This window comes from Trypanosoma cruzi, genomic scaffold (genome assembly GCF_000209065.1).
Source record: "Trypanosoma cruzi strain CL Brener 1047053516597 genomic scaffold, whole genome shotgun sequence".
Classification (NCBI taxonomy): Eukaryota; Euglenozoa; class Kinetoplastea; order Trypanosomatida; family Trypanosomatidae; genus Trypanosoma; species Trypanosoma cruzi.
Genome location: NW_001849535.1, coordinates 56,829 through 70,641, shown reverse-complemented (window position 1 = coordinate 70,641; position 13,813 = coordinate 56,829). Strand labels below are relative to the sequence as shown.

General features: G+C 49.8%; 5 protein-coding genes across 5 annotated transcripts, besides 20 other annotated features; all 5 read left to right on the top strand.

Annotated features, from left to right (window-relative positions):
* Positions 1-138: part of a sequence feature (haploid, non-Esmeraldo-like haplotype) that runs on past the window's edge.
* Positions 26-54: a microsatellite.
* Tc00.1047053506529.190 (hypothetical protein, conserved) lies at positions 99-1,949 on the top strand (the record flags this gene model as incomplete). Its single annotated transcript, XM_816856.1, has 1 exon — positions 99-1,949. The coding sequence occupies one exon, from the start codon at positions 99-101 to the stop codon at positions 1,947-1,949; it is 1,851 nt and encodes a 616-aa protein (XP_821949.1).
* Positions 139-2,636: a sequence feature (heterozygous, Esmeraldo-like haplotype).
* Positions 2,047-2,087: a microsatellite.
* Positions 2,402-2,459: a sequence feature (A-rich).
* Positions 2,451-2,510: a microsatellite.
* Positions 2,555-2,581: a microsatellite.
* Positions 2,637-3,385: a sequence feature (areas merged during assembly that could not be assigned to a particular haplotype. This can correspond to areas where the two haplotypes were merged or to regions with more than two copies in the genome that were merged during assembly.).
* Positions 2,701-3,294, top strand: Tc00.1047053506529.180 (hypothetical protein, conserved; the record flags this gene model as incomplete). Its single annotated transcript, XM_816854.1, has 1 exon — positions 2,701-3,294. One exon carries the CDS (start codon positions 2,701-2,703, stop codon positions 3,292-3,294), a length of 594 nt encoding a protein of 197 aa, XP_821947.1.
* Positions 3,386-3,499: a sequence feature (haploid, non-Esmeraldo-like haplotype).
* Positions 3,500-13,813: part of a sequence feature (heterozygous, Esmeraldo-like haplotype) that runs on past the window's edge.
* Positions 3,672-3,772: a sequence feature (A-rich).
* Positions 3,804-3,824: a sequence feature (AT_rich).
* On the top strand, positions 3,833-5,752 carry Tc00.1047053506529.170 (hypothetical protein, conserved; the record flags this gene model as incomplete). The annotated part of the gene is made up of 1 exon (XM_816852.1): positions 3,833-5,752. One exon carries the CDS (start codon positions 3,833-3,835, stop codon positions 5,750-5,752), a length of 1,920 nt encoding a protein of 639 aa, XP_821945.1.
* Positions 4,151-4,186: a microsatellite.
* Positions 4,700-4,722: a microsatellite.
* Positions 5,985-6,013: a microsatellite.
* Tc00.1047053506529.160 (hypothetical protein, conserved) lies at positions 6,040-8,853 on the top strand (the record flags this gene model as incomplete). Its single annotated transcript, XM_816850.1, has 1 exon — positions 6,040-8,853. One exon carries the CDS (start codon positions 6,040-6,042, stop codon positions 8,851-8,853), a length of 2,814 nt encoding a protein of 937 aa, XP_821943.1.
* Positions 8,947-8,967: a microsatellite.
* Positions 9,299-9,323: a sequence feature (AT_rich).
* Positions 9,357-9,381: a microsatellite.
* Positions 9,410-12,865, top strand: Tc00.1047053506529.150 (hypothetical protein, conserved; the record flags this gene model as incomplete). Its single annotated transcript, XM_816848.1, has 1 exon — positions 9,410-12,865. The coding sequence occupies one exon, from the start codon at positions 9,410-9,412 to the stop codon at positions 12,863-12,865; it is 3,456 nt and encodes a 1,151-aa protein (XP_821941.1).
* Positions 12,889-12,928: a microsatellite.
* Positions 13,541-13,653: a sequence feature (A-rich).

The following is a 13,813-nucleotide window of genomic DNA, read 5'->3' as shown; positions in this document are numbered from 1 at the left end:
GCACACATTATAGACACACACACACATATATATATATATATATATATATATATAGGCAGAGACTGAAAGGTACACCGTCCCCTCTTCCCGTAGGTGAGATGGCATCTTGGTTGATTTTTGTGTGCGGTGTCATTGGAGGGGCGGCAACGACTCTTTTCCTTATTTCTTTCTTATTCGTGAAGGCGGGGGTGATGATTGAAAGTGCTGTGGAGCAAAAGGAGATGAGGCTTCAAAAACGTGTTGGAAACACTTGCGGCGATGAGCTGTGCGTATGGAAGGTGGAAGCTATATGCATGATGGCACGCTATGACAATGACATTGTGGGCAACGCCATCCCTATTCGTGCCGTACTGTTTGGCAAAACAATTTCCGTATATCAAATTGATAGTAGTCATAGGTCAAAGGATGGTGATCAAACGATTGTTGATGCGGAGCATTTGATTGGGAAGTTTAACACCGCCATTGTTAGCAGCGCATTGGAGAAGTTGTCCAAGTACCATCGTCACACAGACACAACCAAGCGACAAGCGCCCATACGGGGGAAATGTCTTGTGCTGCGGCGTAAAGAAGGACTTCCGCTCTTTATTGAGGATCCTATGAAGGAGATGTCACGTCAGCAACGTCGACAACAGCGTAAGCAAGAGGAAGAGGAGGAAGGGGAGGGGAGTGGCCGTCGCCAACACCAACACCGTCATCGTCATGGGGATCATTATTCCAGAGAGGGGTTTGAGGAAAATAACGACGGAAACAATCGAGAAAACATCTACGGGGATGAAAACGGTTTGATGTGCATGGGTGAATTGGACCTTGAGGATGTAGATAACGAACCGTGCTTTGGCGACTGGACAGCCGTAGTTTTTAAGCTTCCCACCCGGCGTGAGATGGAGCGTTGGTTTAATTTGCTTCAAGCCACGCCACAGTCCGAGGAGTGGCGCATGTTTATCAAACATCTTCCCTTCACGGATGTATTTAACCTCGTCGTGGCCCGCCTGTACTTTGAAAATACACGAACGAGCGGGTTGCATGATCTTCTTATTGGGAAACTGCGCCGAAAGCTGCACCGGGTGTCCCGTAAACTTCCAAAGCACATCCATGGGGAGATTCTGCTGGATCAACTTGAGATTGGGGGTGAGATTCCGCTGATTCGCGGGCTGGGCGAGCCGAGTGTTTCCCCTAACGGGGAGATTGAGCTGGACTTTGACTTTTTGTATCGTGGCGGACTGAAGTTCAGCCTTCGCTTTGCCATCACATACCGAGGCGTGCGGGTTCCAGACATCATATTTAACATTAAAATTCTTGAACTCTCGAATCATATGAGACTGAGCATTGGGCCACCGCCGTCCACCAAAATTTGGGTTGGTAGTCCACGTCCACCGCAACTGCGGCTGGAGTTCACGCAGGAGGTCGCCTCGCATGATGGTATACTGAATGCCGTCTTGAAGCTTATGCCAGACATGAGTTTGGTCATGTCTAACGTCGTCAAGGTGAAACTCTTTGAGGACATGCTGCTTCCATCCATGGAGGACTTTCCGCTGCCATGCTTTAGTTACTCCCCTCCGTCCTCTGAGGATGGCTCGCCGCTGCTAGACACCGCCACCGTGAGCTCCTTGGGGCAGGACGCTGGTACAGTGCAGCGCCGCATTTCTGCCTTTGCCAGTGAAAGCTCCACTTTCGGAGAAACTCACGCTTCCAGCATTTTATCCAGTGTTGAGGTGTTTCCTGCAGTTCGTGATGATGGTCCACCGTTGCCTCTTTCAACGGACGGAGGAGAATATTCGATTTTGCCGCTAGATAAGGGGTCGAACCTGACGGCAAGCTCCGATTCATCATCTCTCTCTTCAGGGGCGCTGCCGGCATCGTCAGTGGGCGAGTCTTGGAGCCGCACAGAGACTCCGCACTTCAACGGGTTAGTGAGTCGGATGAAGAGGAGGGTCAAGAACCTTTTCTGATAGTAGAAAAGGGGAGGGGAGGGAGAAGCGAAGGAGGACGTGCACAGAGGGCGCAAGATGCTTTTCCGCCTTTTCCCTCTTTTTTCCGTTTACTCTCTTCTTTTTTTTCTTTCTTTCTTTTTTTTTTTTTTCCTTTTTGCCCTATTTCTGGCGTCCATGCTTTAAAGCTGTCGGAGTGGTAGTGAATGTCAGGACGTGATGACGTATTTGCTGATTGCCTTGATTTGGACCGTAACATCAAGCCTCATTACTCCTTCCTGTCAATGGGGATTCGTGTTAGTTGCGACTTTTTTCTTTTTTTTTTTTTGTATGTGCGTGTATGTGGATGTGCGTGTATGTGGATGTTTTTTTTTATATTTATTTTCTCTTCTCTTCTCTTCTTGCACCTTCCTGCATGTATGCATATATCTCCTCTCCTGTATGATGCAATGGGCTTAGGTGCGTGGAGTGGATTCTCCTTTTTTTTTTTTTTTTTTACACCTATTTTTTATTTTTTATTCTTGTTTGTTTGTGTGTGCTTGTATCTAAGTATTTATGTATGTGTGTGTCTCTGTGTCTGTGCTTTGGATTGCTTTTGACTTTTTTTAAATTTATTTTTGCCCTGCGAGAGAGAGAGAGAGAGAGAGAGAGAGGTAGGTGGCAGTTGAAGGAAGTGCGTTATTTCCTTTTTTTTTTTTTTTGTGTGTGTGTGTGTGTGGCCTTCGTACATTTTTCATTGCGAACATATACACATTATTTAGAAATCGTAGGCATGCCAATTCCCTCTCCGCCTCCTCCAATGCGGTTTGTGCCGAACGGGGTGGGAAGCGAAGGTGCGCGGGATTTGACGGCTGTGAAGGAACCGAACTTTGAGGTGCTTGAGACTTCATCCCCGGTTCCGGCACGTGTCATCCACAACGCGCCTGCATCCGCCGTGCCTTCAGGGACGCAGCGGCCCGTAGAAGCACCACCGTCCACGCACGCCACCGGTGCGCAACACCACCCTAATGCCGTCTCTTCCCCTCCGCTTGCTCGCCCCGCTCTCGCCATGACGTCAACGCCTGCCTCCTCATCCTCCTCCTCGTCCTCGCAGCAGGTGGCGCAGTTGTGGCAGCTCGTGCAGGATCTGACCGCTGAAAACGCCGTCCTACAGCAGCGGGTGCGGGTGTTAATGGAGGGCGAGACCCACGATGCCACACTGCCAGGCATTTTGACTGCCCCTTCCTCACCCGAGGAGACGGAGGCGCTTCTGCTACGCATACGACGTCTTGAGGCGGCGCTTAAGGTAGAGGCAATGGAGCGCGAGGCATTGGAGGTGCGGCTGCAGGCCCAAGAGCAAGTTCTGACACGACTGCTGAGGCGATGACAATTTACTTCCCCGCCTCCAACATTCCGCAGGTGGCAAAGCACAGGAAGAAAAAACGAGAGGCCAGGAAGAGAAACATAGAAGCCCCTTTCCCTACGGATCTTTTTTTTTGTTGTTGTTGTCTTGTTGTTGTTATTTTTTGTGAAAGAAAAGCAATGGTGGGGAGGGGGAACGAGCACACCCCAGGGAAACAATGCTGACGGAGAGAGGGTGTGGAGGACCCGCTCTCTGTAGATATATACACACATGTGCATTCGCTCAGTGGCACTCGCTTCTGGTTGTGGAGGAATAAAGGCAGTTCCCAACTATGGGGTGACGAAAAGAAAAAAAGAAAAAAGAAGCGGAAAAGAACATCACCACACGGACTGAGGGCTTGGTTTTTTTTTTTTTTTTACAGTGCGTTTTTGTTTTTTTCTATTTCTCTTCTCTGCACATATGTTCCTTCTCCTTTTCGTTTTTTTTTTTTTCTTCCTTTTTTGGCTGTCCTTTATCACGTATATATAAAACAGTTTTTATTTTTTATTTTTTATCAAGAGGAATGTCAAACACAACTCGATTGACGTCAAGGAACCTATTTGATGCCGTGTTTGCAACTATCCCAGCCGATGTGGTTCTCGACACGGGACCGGACTCACTGCGGGAGAGGTGCGCTCTGATGGAAAGCAGACGTGCAGCAGCAGCAGCTGCTGCTGCCGAGAGCGACGACGAAAACAATAAAGACAACAACGGCGAAGAAGAAGAAAAGAGGACGGCTGTGGAAAGGAAAAGTGTTGTCTCGGAGGAGGGATTTCTCTTTGGGTCTTTCGATGCGTCCACGAACACGGGCGTTATGGATGTGAGTGCGATGATGCGCCATGCGGCGGCGGCGAAGGAGGAGGCGGCGGCGGTAGCGTCAATGGGCGACGTGTTGTTGCGGCCTGTTTTGGATGTTCAGTTAGACGCCGACGATGAGGCGGTGCAGGAGGCGACAAAGTACGCCGCCCTCTTCGTGGAGGACGATGAGGAACATGAGGAAGCGGAGAAAGCGGGCAATGAAAGCAAGGAAAAGGAAGAAGGGGTGACGAGTGGCGCTGACGCCTCGCGTTCAGGTGACCCAAATCAGCGTCAAAGACAACAGCAACAATATAAAAAAAGTATGGCGAACGCATCTGCATTTCCTTCTCTGACAGCCGAGGAGCAAATAGTGATTATGCGGCCTGAAGAGGGGATCCGACATGAGGGCCGCTGCGTGTTGTTTCGCAACAGTAAGGGATTTGGCTTTGTTGCGCCGGAGGTGGGTGGACCAGATATTTATTTTACTCGCGACGACGTTGCATATTTCTTCACACGCCGCGTATTAGAGGAGTATTACGGTGGGAGCCTCCTGAATATTATGAACGTGAGAGATGCTTCCTGGCGGGCTGCTGGAAGAGGAGGAGGAGGAGGAGGGGCCGGTGGTGGCGGGATGAATGGAGGTGCTGTTTCTGTGCTGGGGGCATTTCCTTCTACCGCAGCAGCTCCTGTCAGTCACAACGTGACACCTTGTGACGTGGAGGAGGGTGAGAAAGTCATGCCAGATGCCAATGAAAAGGGAGGAGACGAGGAAGGTGACACCGACAGGAAGCAGAAAGAAGAAAACAAATCGAACGACAAAAATGACGAGGATGCTGAGCTGATTAGAGAAGTTGACAACAATGCCAATAGTTTGGTGCAACAGGCAGCCGCACTTCTTACACCAGAGAATGCAAGGCTTTTATTGTTGTTTCTGCAGGTCGGAAAGCCCATTTTGTCTGTACCAGAGCCTGTGAGTTTTACGGTTCGATGGAACCGCATGGGGAGCCATTCGAGTCGTCGGTTACGGGCAGATAACATCCGCGGGTTACCTGGCAATGGATACGCATTGATGGTGGAGCAGGCATGGTTTGAACGCATATTCCCTCGCGCCTTCGGCCGTTCCTCTGGGGAAAAGGGTTGTAAATCTAAAGAAGGTGAAAAAGATGATTGCCTATTACGTCATCGTGGGACTATTCGCATGTACGATGCGGATGAACTTCGCGGTGTCATTCGCCCCGATGAAAATGGCATGCAAGGCGTGTCATTTACCGGCGATGCGTTTCTATGGGATCCATTCATGGATCCTGCGCGTCGTCGACCCTCTGTGGGCCTTGTGGTGCACTACTCTATTGCCGGTCGTGATCGTCATGGGAAATACATCGCTACGCTCATCACCGCCACGGACGACACCGCAATTAGCGAGGCAAACACTGAATGGGCGAGTGGGGGCGGCGTGGAGGACCCGAAGGGCAGAGAACAGGGTGGAGAGGGTATTGCTCTTGGTGGCGGTGGCGTTGGGGGTTGCTCTGGCACCGGGGGAGGTGGAGGAGGCGGTCATGGTCGCGATGAGGAGACCGCAGGGCGGAAGCGTAGGCGAGATGAGGAGCTCTTGTTGTTAGAGGAGGATGACTATGGTATCATATGACCTGCACACACGTCTTTTTAAATCTATGAGTTGAGAGCAATTCCTGTGGAATTGCGAGCCGTCCCTTTCTTTTTTCTTTTTTCTTTTTTACACCTCTGCCAATTGAAGCAATGAAAGCGTGCTGTGACGGTTATTACTTTTCTTGTGTGTGTTTTTGTTGTTGTTACTTTACTTGTTTGTATTTCTGTGTGCCATTTTTAGGTTTAGGAGAGGGATCATTTGTTGAACCGGCAATAATAATAATAATAATAATAATAATAAAAGGGGCTGGGACGTGGTGGACGAAGATGGGGGACTCTTGCCGTTTTACCGCCTTCCCCTTCCCCTGTGGAAAGGCGGCCTCTGATTCTTTAGCACTGATGTATCAAATTTCATGTCGTTTCCGACGAGCCACGCAACATGCGGTGTCATCCAAGACTTTTGTCTGGGGTGTTGTTGGGATAGTCCTGGTGGCGGATGGCGTTTACTACACGATGGCGTGGTTTCAGGCGCGTTGTGGGCGTCTGCAGAGCAGCGCGGTGCAATTGACGTCCGCTGGAGAAAAGCCATTCAACGAGGAAAGAGATGCACCGTCAGTGCGTCAGTATTGGGTTGAGCTGAGTGATGCCATTCTCAAAGCTCCACGTACACCCCTGAAGGATGGGGAAAGACGTATCGCTTTGCCTGTGACTGCAGAGGATATTGCCGATGGCGTTCTCCCTGACGCCGTTCGGATTATATGGGAGGACCAGGTGAGATATCTGCTGGATCGGCGTGAGGTCCTTCTCTTGCTGCGGTCTGCGGTGAGAAGGCCATCCATGACTACCAAAGACGATATCATTTCTGCAGCCTCGTTGGCGTTGTTATGGCGTCTGCAACTCATACGATCTGTTTACAAGGCGGTGGTGATTGACGGGGATGTTAGCCAGTGCAGCGATGATCTGACTGACCTTGACGAATACTCCACAGTGTTTTACAGGGAATTGGTTTGCCCACTGGAGTTGTTTTTTTCCCCATCTTCCTCAGCAGGGATTGCAGCTTGCTGGTTTTCTCTATCAGAGGAACTACGGCATTTACGGCGACGAAGACGTTTGTTGCAGCTACAAAACACGTGGAGTTTGGTCAAATATATGTATGTTGGTGGTTGGAAGAAACTTGTGTCTTGCGCCATGATGGGTCTGCTTACTGCCGTTGCGGCACACAGTGCAATTACGGGTCTGGCGGTGCGAGACCACATTGAACAGTTGCTGAGCGTTACCCCAAGGCTTTTCCTGCAGTATTCACGCGGCGGCTGCATTGACACATCGTCCCATGCCAATATGAGGGCTGTTCTGGGGCTGTTGGCTTTTGAGTGGGCACGTCTTGTTGCCACTGCCGCGGTGATGCGTGTGACGGAGGATTACATTCACACATCGGCTTCCTTTCATCGAGATTCCGTGAAGAGACGACTGTACGAAGCACTCGCCCAAACCCCATTGGCTTTCTTTGACCTACGGGATCCGGATGCGGTAGAGAGGCTTATATACTACGTTAATGACCTTGAGGGGGTTGATGTGCAATTACATGATTTTTTTGCGCGCCTCGTGCGTGCGGCGGCGGCGCTTGCAGCAGCCGCAGCAACGCTGGACAGACGCAGTAGTGTGGTGGTTGTGGCGACGGTGGCTTTATCCAATTTGCTTACAGGTGTATTGAGGATTTTGCGAAGGAAGTGCGCCGTGGATCTTGAGGACGGGAATGTGGATGCGGAGGAGGAAGAAAACGGGAACATGGCAACGGATGGCATGATGTTACGTGGGATGGAGATCATTGAACACATTCACGAACTGCGGCCTTATGGGGCGGACATGACACTCATGGGCTGGTGGACGGAACAGATGTCACAGGGCCGTAAGGGGCCTGGAACGGTGCGGCGTATTGTGCGTGTGGTACTTTCCCTCCGTCGTTTGTGGACCATTGACGCCCTCGCATCCCTTATGAAGTGGCTACTGCCGGCCATTGTGACGGCCCAAGCGGCGGTCAGGTCTCAGGCACAGGGACTTCTTATGGAAGCTATGCGTGCTGTACAGGAGCTTCTGGACGAGGCGCTGGATGCTCGGCGGGTGATAGAGGTGGTAGTAAACAATGCATACAAGGCAAATGCCCTGGAGCGGATACTGGACCCCAGGAACTGGGAGAAAGAAGAAGTTCTGGAAGGCGGTGTTGGTGCTGCCACGAGTGATATGAATGGTGGTGATAACAGGGAGTCTCTGTATGATGAGGAAGCAAGGAAGGGTTTCCTGCTGCGAGGAGGTGTGGAGGTGGAGGTACTTCGCATCCGGGCAGACGGCCTGCAGTTTCAGTACCCAACTTTGCCCACCGTTAACGCCTTCCTCTCGCCCGCCTCATTCACTCTACAGCTACAGGATGAGTTGACAGGGGCAGGACGGCTTATATGCGTGACAGGGCCGAGTGGCTGCGGGAAAACAACCCTTCTTCGGCTCCTCCTGGCGTTGTACAAAACAAATGCCAACAGTTTATCTCTGCAGCTGCGAAGTCGCAGGAGACGGACAATGGAGCTACACTCAACGTGCAACGGTGACGGTATGCCTGACGGTAACCATGCCTGCGGTGATGATGGGGAAGTTTTTTGGCTGCCTGTCGCCTCCATTCCACACCGATTCCTCCGATCTACTTTGTTTAGTTACATGCCACAGATTGCTACACTTTTCCCTGGAGCCACGATTGCTCAAAATATCACTCTACGGAGTTCGATATCGGTGGCAAACCTTTCACTACTTTCCCGAGTTCGGGAATGTGCGGAGGCGGCAGCATGCATGGACTTCATTGAGCGCCTACCACAAGGACTTCTCACACCGTTGTCATCGATAACAGGCTGGGCGACGCCCGGGGCTCTGCGTCTGAGCTGCGGTCAGGGACAGCGCCTGATGCTAGCTCGGGCCCTGTACCACGGTGGCGGTGTGCTGCTGATGGATGAACCCACCGCCGGGCTCGATGAGGCGTCCAGAAGGGCTGTCATGACGCAGCTGAGGGGGTTGTTGCAGTCAGGACGACTGCGCGGGGTGCTCTGCGTGACACACGACGTGGAATTGCTACAACAGGCGGATCAAATTGTAAGACTCTGAAGGAAGAGACAATTTTTTGAAGAGGTCCTGTTCTTCTTTTTATTCCTTTTTTTCTTTCTGCATGTGAGTGTGCTTCTGATATGTTGAGTTTTATTTATTTTTATTTTTATTTTTCCTGCCATTCTCCCCTCCCCACTCCACTTCATCAACTCTGTCTATTCAACTCTAACACTAATATTTGCATACATCTGGGTGTATGCGCACACGGCCAATAATGCAGGTGCCATGCCTGTACACACACAAATGCACACAGTTATTCAATATGACTGTTTTTCTATCACTGTGGCTGTGATGACGGTACCGTTGACTTTTTTTTTTTTTTTTGGGAGGGGGCTGAAATGGTAAACTCACACTTCACTGGGGCTTCTCTGCATTTCTGTGTCTTCTGCATTTGCTGAAATATTTGGGGGATAGGGGAAGTGAAACAAAAGGAACACAAAGGAAGTTTTTATTTTAATTTATTTATATTTCTTCAAAGGATTGTAGTGGTGTGGCTGGGTGAGTCTCTCGCTCTCTCTCTCTCTCTCTGAGTGTGTAGAGAGGAGAATAAAGAAGGATGAAGGGGGGAGACAATACGTTTTTTTCAAGTGTTGTGCCGGAGATGTCCATCTCAGGCGGCAATCTGCATGCTGGGGATGACGTCATGAACGACGTGGTTGACCTCACAATGACCGGTCACGACAGGCGGTACGCTGGATTTTTCCCATATGTACGTTCATGGCGTTACCGTAATCGTAGTCAATATCGTCCTACGCGGCGTGCATTCCTGTTGCAAATACAAGACCATCAAAGAGAAAAAAATACACGTTCAGGTTGTAATAGCTCTTTTTGGGCTTCGTACTTTTCTTACTTTTGTGGGCCCCGTTGGCGAGGGCAGCCCCCATTTGGTTTTCCCATGATGACAGGACCTAAACTTTTCTTTCAGACTTTTGTGCGGAAACACCCCGTTTTGGCGATATGTGTATGGTTGTTTCTTTTTGTATGTGAAACGGCCATCGTCACGCTTTATATTGTACAGACAACACGCTCTGGCAAGGTGACATGGATTGAATACGGCATGCATGATTTTGACTGGTACGCCACTGTTCAGACCATTCTTTCAATTGTTCTTCTTTCCCAACTTCTCGTTGCGTACAACGTTGGTCCCGTAACTATCACTATCGTGCTGGTGACATCAGGCTATCGAATAATTACATATTTTGTGGCACTTGTGAGTGGCATGGGGTGGGTTAGTCGCCTTTACGTGCCTCTTTTTTTACGCTGCTGGCCGATGCGACAGTATTTTCTCTTTGTGCTAGATTCCTTGGCCACATTGACTCCACGTAATCATCGACTGGATGTCATTCGTTTTGCTGCCGGTCCATTAAGTTTTTTTGTCGCCTTGTTGTTTACGTTTGGGTGCATTTTCCACATGCATCAGGTGTTTCGTGGCTATCATTTAGAAATTGACCTTGCTATCTACTGGATGGTGGTGACGATTTCAACGGTTGGCTATGGAGATATTATTCCACAGGGGCTGGATGGTCATTTTTTAGCCATTGTTATTATATGTGTTTTTCTCGCTATGATGTCTTCTTTGATTATGCTGGTGATATCAACCGCGCAGATTCTACGCGAATTTCCACGGTACACAGGAAGGCGAAATCATTTCTTTGTATACGGTCACGTCAGTCGAGAGGATGCCGTGTCGATTCTTGAGGAGGTTTTGGCTCTTTACCCCATGAAGACGGTTTGTTTTTGTTACACCGCCTTCTCACCGGATGTTTTGGCGATTGGTCGTCACCCACGCTACAGATTGCGTAGTAAATTTCTTCAAGTGAAGTTTCTTGATAGAGTAATGCTGGAACGCCTGCGGATATCAGAGTCGTCCGCGATCATTATTCTTCCCGGGAAAGATGCAGTCTCTAAAACCGTGGATGCGGATATCATGCTATGGTCTACCGTATTTCAACGCCGTGCCCCACACGTTCCGCAGTATTTGCGGCTCCGCTTTGCCTTTCATGCGAGGCTTTTACGGGGACGAGGGATGTTTATGATTGACCAAAACAATAAATTTATTATGTCAGCTGCTTTGTTGCTACCTGGGGTGGTACCGTTTCTTGTCAATCTTGTGCGCATCTCCTCCGCTTCAGGCACCTCCCCACCAAACCTGTGGGATGAGAGTGAGAAGGATAACTGGAAGAGCTTGTATGAGTACAGTCGACGCAATATATTTGCCACATGCCCAGTGCCATGGTTTTTTGTGCATCTCACAATCTCCCGCGTCGTGCGGCTTATGAAGTTGCATGACGTCCTCGTTGTGGGCGTGGAGGAGGGGTCCCGTAAAGTCATGCGATTGGATTTCGAATATGCCCTTGAGCAGGGCGATACACTGCTTGTTATACACGAACGTGGTCGGGTCAATCTATTGGAGGTGTTGAAACGACTTGAACCAGGGGGGAGCGGTGCTGTCACTTCATTTGGTGCTAGCACGGTCAATAACGACGCTTTTGTTGATTCTCAACCAAACTGGGGCTCTTTTACCATGTCCGGGCAGGATCTCTTTGAGCTCGAGACGGATGAGAAGAGCGCGGGCATGAATGATAACAAGCTCTATTACCCCTTTAACAGGAGCTTTGACCTGATGGATGAAGAGGCAGCGAAGGCGTCTCCAGGGAAGGGAGGAGGCACTCCCTCATGGCTGAGTAATGGTGTGGGGGGAAAGAGAGGTGTGCCTTCACCCGCCCTTCAGGGATTACTAGTTCGTGATTCAAGTATGTTGGAGCTACGACGACAACTGCTAGAGGAGGCGTTTGTTGATAAGCATCCAAGAGGCGTTTCTCTGAAGGAGCTTCCGTTGGGCGGTTCAGCATCGGTGCTGAGGGAGTTGTTGAGCTGCCGTCGGGCTGCAATTTCCGAGAAGCATGACACAACAATGGACTCCATTGAACGGCTGGAGCAACAAATCAACGACATTCTCACACACGTCGCCTCGGAGTATATTAACGGGGTGGGAAAGGAGGACATCATGGAAAATTTTCTCTTCATTGACCAAGTGACATCCTTTAAAAAACCTGCGTTTTCGTCATTGTATGAAAAATACCTCGATGAGGACGTCTCACGCAATGAGCTCTCAGAAATGATGCACAGCATACATTCTATTTATACCCAGTCCCGCTTAACACTTCTTACTTCTCGGAAACTCTCGAAAGAGTTTTTGCACTGGTGGAAGCAGACATTTGGGTACCCGTTGCGTTACATACGTGGGTTAAGTACGTCGGAGTCCCATTTGGAGTACGCCATCTGGCAGAGCGGGGGTATTTCTAAGCTGCGCGGGATTCTTCTTTACTGCTCACAGCTTGGCGCATGGGATTTTTCGGACATCCCACTCATCACTGTGGGGAACAATGTATGCACAATACTGGAGGCGAGCGCTTGTCATCCGGCTAGGGAGCCGGTTGAAGAAGAAACGGAGCCGATAAATCTGCCGGAGCAAAATATGGTGTTGGAGCTGAAGTCGTTTGTCTCCTGCATTTCCGTCAGTCCGTACCACACCGATCCGGAGTGGCGCCGGCGAGGTGAGAAACAATTTCAAGACTCACTGGCCTTCATGATGGGCCGGTGCTTTTCACCAAATATGCTGCAAACAATATTTATTCATGCCCACCATGACCAACGCATCATTCATTTCTTTGCGATGGTGCTTCAACAACAGGGAAAAATGGACCATTATGACGTTGCGCCGTGGTTAAGCTACGGCAGAAAGTTTGGGACCGCCTTTCAACTTTGCGGCAATCAACTGCTGCATTTTCAAACCTTTGGTGACGCCTTTTCGTTTCTTCTCTCGCGGCGCTCATGGGTGGCCATCGGTGTGTTTCGCCTTTTCCCGGCATCGGAGGGGCTGCCAGGATTGCCACGGTACTTCATCACAAATCCCCCCTTGAGAATGCCGTTGCGCCCAGACGACGTCATTTACGCTCTCTCGGCTTTATTCAACACACCCAACATGGCGGATGGCCAAAAGCAACAGTAGGGATGACGGGATATTATCAGCAAAACAACAACAACAACAACAAAAAAAAAACAACAAAAACAAATGAGCCCACTCAAAAGGAAAGACTGAAAAAGGGACAGAGTGAGTGGACGAGGATAATTGGACTGCCCCAGTGGAAATTTGGGAGCTGAGTGAGAGAAGAGAAGTGAGAGAGATGCATGAATATGTCTATTTCAAATACTCCGTTTTTTTTTTCCTTCGCATTATTTTTTTCCTTTCTAGTAAGCTGCGTGAAGGGATGTGTGACCCAATGGAGCCAAGCGGGTGTTGGTTTGGCTTGTTTAGCCGCCCTGCTTCCTTTTATTATTGACTTTTATTTCCCATCGATACCACGCCGGGGAGGCAGCGAGTGCCGTTCCTTTTATTTTGTTGCCTCTCCCTGCTGCCGTCCTCCCTCACCACGTGGGAGGAGGAGGCTGGCGGTTGCGGGTTTTTTTTCAAAGACTGCCGCACCGTGACTTTGCAACGAGAGATCCCGGCTGCTGGTGGCGTGTGCCTTTTGCATGCGTGCGTTTTAATGGTAGTGTATGCATGCGCGGTGAATCCCCTCTGAGGTGTGTGCTTTGTAGGGGATGTTGTCTCTTCTTTTTTTTTTTTTCCTTCCCCTTCTGTAAGAATAGGGGGAGTGGGCGGAGGAGGCCGCAGCCACGTGACTGTTCTTGTTTTGGTTGCTGCTTCCTTGGTTTTATTTCGGCTGCTTTTTTGTTGTCATCTGTGCGCCTTCTTCCTTTTGTCCTGTTTTTTTTTTTTGTTCGTTTCCTTTTTTTCCCCTTAACGCTTTTCCTTTGCCGCCTCTGCCTATTTGTTTTTTTGGTGGAAGTGTGTGCGTGTGCGTGTATTTCTGAGGGTCGTTCTTTCTGTCTGTTGAGGGGTGCTGGCTATAGAGCTGCCTACATACGTACGCACACGTTGACATTACTGATAGTC